The sequence below is a fragment of the Fulmarus glacialis genome, unplaced genomic scaffold, assembly GCF_000690835.1.
Source record: "Fulmarus glacialis isolate BGI_N327 unplaced genomic scaffold, ASM69083v1 scaffold36075, whole genome shotgun sequence".
Taxonomy (NCBI): Eukaryota; Metazoa; Chordata; class Aves; order Procellariiformes; family Procellariidae; genus Fulmarus; species Fulmarus glacialis.
In genome coordinates this window covers 1-7010 of record NW_009215575.1, presented here as the reverse complement: position 1 = coordinate 7010, position 7010 = coordinate 1, and the positions used below count along the sequence as shown (strand labels likewise).

At 45.0% G+C, this 7010-nt stretch overlaps 1 protein-coding gene across 1 annotated transcript; it reads left to right on the top strand.

Annotated features, from left to right (window-relative positions):
- Nucleotides 1-3232: 3232 nt before the first annotated feature.
- IRF6 (interferon regulatory factor 6) lies at nt 3233-7007 on the top strand (the record flags this gene model as incomplete). The annotated part of the gene is made up of 7 exons (XM_009578989.1): nt 3233-3406; nt 4314-4518; nt 4974-5096; nt 5200-5346; nt 5545-5937; nt 6355-6473; nt 6843-7007. Coding segments are annotated over exons 1-7 (1326 nt in total), but the record flags the coding sequence as incomplete, so codon positions are not given.
- Nucleotides 7008-7010: the final 3 nt, after the last annotated feature.

The following is a 7010-nucleotide window of genomic DNA, read 5'->3' as shown; positions in this document are numbered from 1 at the left end:
ACGTCTTTCAAGTTGGTGTAAACCGAGGCCTAGACTTAGGGCAAGGGTAGTATTTGCCCCCCCACCCCGTTCACCGACAGCTGTTTTCAGACCACAGCTGTTACCACCCCGAGAACCCAAATTACCTGTAGCAGCTCATGCCCCTTCCAATGTCATGGGCTGCCCGGGCATGGCAGAGGGCTGAGGTTACCAGATTGGGGCGCAGGGACCGTGCATTGTAAGAGTCAATTGTGCTCAAGGTGTGTTGCTTGCCCTGCGCAGGGCAGGGGAGCACGAGTGGCTGTGAGAAAAGTGATGTATAGATCTCTGAAACGTGGGAGCTATAGGTTCCCGGTGTAGGGAGGTGATTAAGTGTTGGACACTTGGATGGAAATTCAGCCTGTTTCTCTGTGGGAATGCTAATGTTAAGAGTTGAGCTGCTTGCCTGTCAAAAACTTAATACAAATCTACTGAATACAGGATAATGTAATCACACAAAGGTAATGAGCAAGGAATGAGGTCTGTGGTATCGCAGAAATGAACCCAGAGAAGACCCCTTCCTTTAGAGGCTTCGTGAACAGGGTGGAGCAGGAGCACTGAATGCGCTTGGGCGTGCAGGCGGGGAGTGAAAGCATCTGTGCAGCAAGGCCGAGACGGGCTTCAGGTCGCGTTTTCCTGGTGCACTGTGTGTTGTTACGCTGGCTGGCACCGCGCCGGAGCCCCAGGAGTCACCACAGTTAACCGGGGCTGTCCCTGATCTTGGTCACTTGTCTGCGGCCATCAGGGAAGGGGCAGCAGCATGCCTGCTCGTTCTCGAGTTTGCTTGAGTTGTTCTTGTTGGGGCGAATGTCTCCTGTCCAAGAAAAAATGTGCGACTTAATAATAATTGGGGTACAGGGAATAATTACATCACTAACCAGGGAGGCATTAGCAGCACAGGGATGTGCTAATTATCCCTCTGCACCAGCCAGTTTGAATCAGAATAAAGCAAACTGGAGGGTTCCTGGGTATGTACACCAAAGAGTCTTGAGTGAGGGCCAAGCCTCCCTTAGCAAATCCAATTAATGGTGTGGAGACGTTCCCCCAGCTCACCCTTGCAGCTCTCGGAGCGGGAGCAGCCTCTGGCATTAGTGGACTCCACTGGATCGAAGTTGAAGGTTGTAAGAGGCTGACTCACCGACTGAGCTGAGCAATGGGATTCAAGTTGATTTGCTCTCGGTTATTGTGTCAACAAGTCATTGGTGATAAAAGGTCATAAAGCATTGTAATGTCGCGTATTGACAGACGCTGTCTGTGATCCAAGGGACAATTCAAACCTAATACGGCAGTGCCAGCGCACCCGCCATGTGACCGAATGTATTTTGTTTGAGAGAGGCATGAATTTTTCTCCCTGGTGTGTGGGTTTGAATTTACTCTTGGTCTTGCAAATGCGTGTGTCCACAGTGCGTGTTATTAGAAGCAGAGGGAACTGCTTGTAAACTTAAGTGTAAAGGAGATTGTGGAAACAAGCTTTAGTTAGGATTTCTTTGTCACAGTGAGAAGTCACTTTTTTTTCCTTTGCAAGGGAAATCGATACCTGGTTTTGGTCTCAATTCTAAGTCCAGGATTAACCTGGACTTTGTGTCTTTGAAAACACGCTACTGAAAGTTTAATTCTGATAGGATTTTCAACATGGATAACTAACACAGCAGAGTTTCAGAAGCACAAAAATAATTTTGACGATTGCTTTCTGATCCTTTGCAGCTCCTGGGAAGCAGTCTGCTAACGTCCACAGGTTCTTGACGAAGCCCATTTTCAAACTATTATTTAAAGATTATTTGTAATTGAATCTGAACATTTTCTTTGCTTAACAGATAAAAGAAGTTGTGTTCAGATTAATTTTGTGTGAGCGCTTGCATCTGAATGGAATCTGCAGGTATTTGAACAAATAAAACCTGTTCCTAGACTAGTTCTTAGATAGGATTTTTTAATCTCCTCTATCTCTGCTACTAGACATATTTTGCAACTCCTGCAGCAGTATTCAGAGCTTATGGCAAAGGTTTTACTTATCCTGTAACTGCTTTATTAGAATGGAATCTGCAGGTATTTGAACAAATAAAACCTGTTCCTAGACTAGTTCTTAGATAGGATTTTTTAATCTCCTCTATCTCTGCTACTAGACATATTTTGCAACTCCTGCAGCAGTATTCAGAGCTTATGGCAAAGCTTTTACTTATCCTGTAACTGCTTTATTAATGGGAATATTTGTCATTTCTCATGTCTGTTTCAAGATTTACAAATGAATATGGGAGATACGCCTTCTAAGCACATGTGTAGCATAAAACTCCCCTCCCAAAATCTGGAGATACCAAATGCTGTCTCTTCCTGCAGAGGAACAGTCATTAGTTTTGTTTGTTTGGCTTTGTATCTGTTCTGCACAAGAAAAATGTTGTTGGTTGGTTGCAGATGTAGTAGCAACACAGGGCTACTTAGACAACAACAGATTTGGTCAGTTAACTGCAGCATTGCTTTTTAAAAAAAACTAAACATCAAGTCAACATCACTTGATTTTTAGCATAAGTGCAGACTTGTGGTTCATGTCCTTCTGGATAAACATCCCGGTCATTATAGGTCAGTGATGTTTGCAAATGATTATACTGCATTCAGAGCATTCATGAAAAAGTAATGAAATGCCTTTCAGAGGAACATCTGTCTCTGATAAAACGGTCCCCTCCACCTCAGCCTGCTGCTCCCACCTTTACCTCAGCTGGGACAAAAGCCTCTGATTCAGCACGTTAGTTTTTCTGCTCCTGGATGCAAGTCTGACACGACTGGAGAAGAACTGGATCAGATAGGCCCCTCCGCTAAGGCGTACGTGGAGGCTTTTGAAATTCTGCTGCCTGTTCTTGCTGTGGCTTGTTTGTGGCTTTATCTCCTGCGCAGCATTTACAGCTCGGTTTGATTGGGGCTCGCCCTCCGTGCGCTCAGTTAACACAAATAACGCGCCATCTCTGCTTACTGGAATATTTAATAGTGAGTTGTTGTTCTTGTAACAATTATGGTCCCCGCTTAGCGACGTGTTTGTAACTCCTCCTGGCAGAAGAGTCATCTAGCTGAATCTGAATTAGTGGTTTCGATGTGCAGTAACATAACAAACAATAGCACTAACACGGCATAGGGTCCTTTTTCATGAAATTAATTTTTTTTTTAAAACATATGAGTCTCAACTAACCTTTAGCAGTTGGTCTACTATTATCCCTGTCTTTTGTAGACAATGGCGTTACATCCACGAAGAGTTCGCTTGAAGCCGTGGCTGGTAGCCCAGGTAGATAGCGGTATGTATCCCGGCCTTATCTGGCTAAACCGAGAAGCAAAGCGGTTTCAGATCCCCTGGAAGCACGCAACTCGGCACAGCCCGCAGCACGAGGAGGAGAACACCATCTTCAAGGTGAGGGAGGGGAGAGCTCAGATGTACCACGGCTCTTAAACAGAGACAAAGGGTTGAATTGTTGGCCCGGAGCTGGATAGGCATCTCGGTAGCTGTTTCCAGGCACATTTTGTCCTATTTCTTTGACCTCAGAAAAGCCACTTTGTGCACCTGGATGCCAAGCTTGGCACTGCCTGAAACAGTGTGGAGTTCTTTAACCCTTTCTGACCACCAAAGGCCAGACAATGTCTGATTGCGTGGGCTCTGGAAGATTGCTGCTACTTGCTTCATCTGCTCTGTTTAGGATGTGGTAGCTGGCTCGTTCTTAGCAGCAAACCATTAAATACTGGTACATAAATCTTAAAAGGTCCACCACAAACTTCCAATAGTCATCACTGCTGTCCTTAATGTTCTTATCCCAAGGGATTCTTTATAACTCCTACACTCTTTGAGGAATTTCTGACCTCCTCTGCCTTGGAGGGATCTTGGACTGATAGTCTGATTTTGGGGGAGAGAGGGAGAGGTCCAGCTGCATGTCTGTGGCTGCCCTTCCACTCCATTTTAACCGAGTCCATTCCTCCTACACGGGGTATGGCTCACTGTCAAAAATGACTTTTGGTATTGAACCTGAGACACCTAGAAAAACTCAGTGCACAATCCTGTACAATTTATACTTTCTTAACTTGTATGAAGATGCATGCTCAGAATTGCTAATGGCTTTTGGAAATTTGGATTTACATCTTTTTTTCTCCCCTTTCTTTTAATGGGAAAAGCTATTAAAGCGGGAATTTCCGTTGTTATCAGAAGAGCTGTAGTTAAGACTTCTGCAAGAGAAGGATTTTACAGTGAATTTGTTTGGAAGTTTGATTTCTGATAAAAGCTGCTCTGTTGAGAGGGCTGGACTGAGCACAGTGTACTTTGTCCCCAGGCATGGGCTGTGGAAACAGGAAAGTACCAAGAAGGAGTCGATGAGCCAGACCCTGCAAAGTGGAAAGCCCAGCTCCGATGTGCTCTTAACAAAAGCCGGGAATTTAATTTGATGTATGATGGCACCAAGGAGGTGCCCATGAATCCTATTAAAATTTATGAAGTGTGCGATATCCCGCAGTCCCAGGGATCAATCATTAATCCAGGTGAGGGCCTCGCTGGCACAGGGCTGGTTACTGAGCAGGCGTTCGTCCAATGCGAGTTCCTTTCCCTCCGGGGCATTAACTCTCAAGCTGCCTTTGCGTGCAGCAGAGAGCAGCTGCCATGTGTAAGCCCAGTTGTACTTAAACTAAGAGGACTTTGAACCATAGTGTACCTGTACTAAAATTAATAAAGCTATACACAGCTTGCTGTTTTCTGCTAATCAGTCCAACATTGGCGATAGTTTATCTGTTTCCTTAGCTTTCTAGAATTATATATTAAACTGAAAATAGTATGTTGTACAGATCAGATTTTTCCTTTTTTAAATTATATTCAGAAAATACACAAATAGATTTCCAATATTGTGCAAAGCCAATATGAAGATTACATTATTTTTTGAAGAAATGCACTCCAGTGTTTCACGCTGATCGACTACCCACAAGGATGTGCTTGTTTGCAGGTTCCACTGGCTCAGCTCCATGGGATGAAAAGGATAATGATCTTGATGAGGAGGAAGAGGAAGAATTGAATCAATCTCAGCACGTCCCTATTCAAGAGACCTTTCCATTTCTTAATATCAATGGTTGGTGGCATAGACTAATGTATTAGTGAAGATATTTGCTTGTAAATTGGTGCATGCTTGAAATAAAATCTTGGTTTATTGAAGAATTGTTTCCTTTTTGTAGATTCTCCAATGGCTCCAGCCAGTGCAGAAAACTGCAGCCCTGAAGCTGTGTGGCCAAAGAATGAACCTCTAGATATGGAAATGCCCCCAACTGCGCTGCAGCATGACTTCTTCAGCAGCCCTGAGCTCTGGATCAGCTCTCTACCAAGTATGTATATGGATTTGTACTTTAAAAAAATAAAGTGTTTTGACTTTTTTTCCTGTGGCTGTTTGCTTGTTAGGATGGAGAACTGTGTATACTTTAAACATCCCTGTGACTGTAACGTGGATTGCGTGGTGTGTCTCTACTGCTGATGCAGTACATGCAAAGGTCCAGGAAAAGCCATACTGACAGTTTCTCTTTCAGTGACAGACCTAGAAATCAAGTTTGAATATCGAGGAAAGGAGACTGGACCGACGACGACTGTAAGCAACCCGCAGGGATGTAGACTTTTCTACGGAGAGCTGGGTCCTATGCCAGACCAGGAAGAGCTCTTTGGGCCTATTAGTTTGGAGCAAGTAAAGTTTCCAGGAACAGAGCAAATCACCAATGAAAGGCAGAAGATCTTCACAAGTCGGCTGCTGGATGTTATGGACAGGGGACTGATCCTGGAGGTCAGTGGCCATGCCATCTACGCTGTCCGGCTCTGCCAGTGCAAGGTGTACTGGTCTGGTCCCTGTGCACCTTCCTCCACCACACCAAATTTGATTGAGAGGCAAAAGAAAGTCAAACTCTTCTGTCTGGAAACGTTCCTAAGCGGTAGGTAGCTTCTGCTTCTAGAAAATAGCTTTGGATACTGGTCTGGGCACTTGGTGGCACTATTGGAAAGGGTGGTCTGCACTGGTGCTCAGCCTGGATGCACCAATTAGTTTGCTCTTGTATGGAGCCTGGGTAGGGGCCACCACTTCCCTGACTTCAGTGGACCATGGAGCAGGTGCGCATCAGAAGAAAGTGAATGTGCACTCATTTAATGCTCTGAAAAACATTGGTGGGCCTTGCTGTTAAAGAAGGCTCTTTAAAGCTTCAAGAAATAAGCTGTAATTGTGTATGTGTAAGAGGTGGCTCTGGCAAAGGACAGTGTGTAGGTAAGACCTGGGATGATATAATGAGGTGGGATGTGGTGACTGTTTCTAACCGAAAGAGGACAACCCTGTGGCATTCTGCTTTTCTTCCTAGAGCTGATTGCCCATCAGAAAGGACAAATTGAGAAACAGCCACCATATGAGATCTACTTCTGTTTTGGAGAAGAATGGCCTGATGGAAAACCCAGGGAGAGGAAGCTGATTGTGGTTCAGGTAAGAACTGGGGCTCTGAAGTGACATGTGCCAGCCTTGCTGGGGCTGGTGCGTTGGCTCTGGATCAATGCCCACGGATAGCAGAGACCTGTTCTTCCCTGTTGTGGTTACTGACACCGGGAAACCCCAACAGGGCCAGTGGGTTTTGTCACAGCAAATACAAATGCTACGTGCGCTGAATAGCATCAGTCTGTGAGTGTGCTTTAGGTTATTGTGGAAACCATCTGCTGCATCTGGGGCAGGGGATTCCTGCAAAATAACAGGAATATACTGTGTGACAACTGTATATATAATATCTATATTGTATATAGATATTATATATATAAAATGTATAATATACTGTAAAACAACTGACAACTTCTTAAACAGGTCATTCCAGTTGTGGCCCGGATGATCTACGAAATGTTTTCCGGTGACTTCACACGCTCCTTTGACAGTGGCAGCGTGCGGCTCCAGATCTCTACGCCCGACATCAAGGACAACATCGTGGCTCACCTGAAGCAGCTGTACCGGCTGGGGCGGCACCTCCCGGAGGGG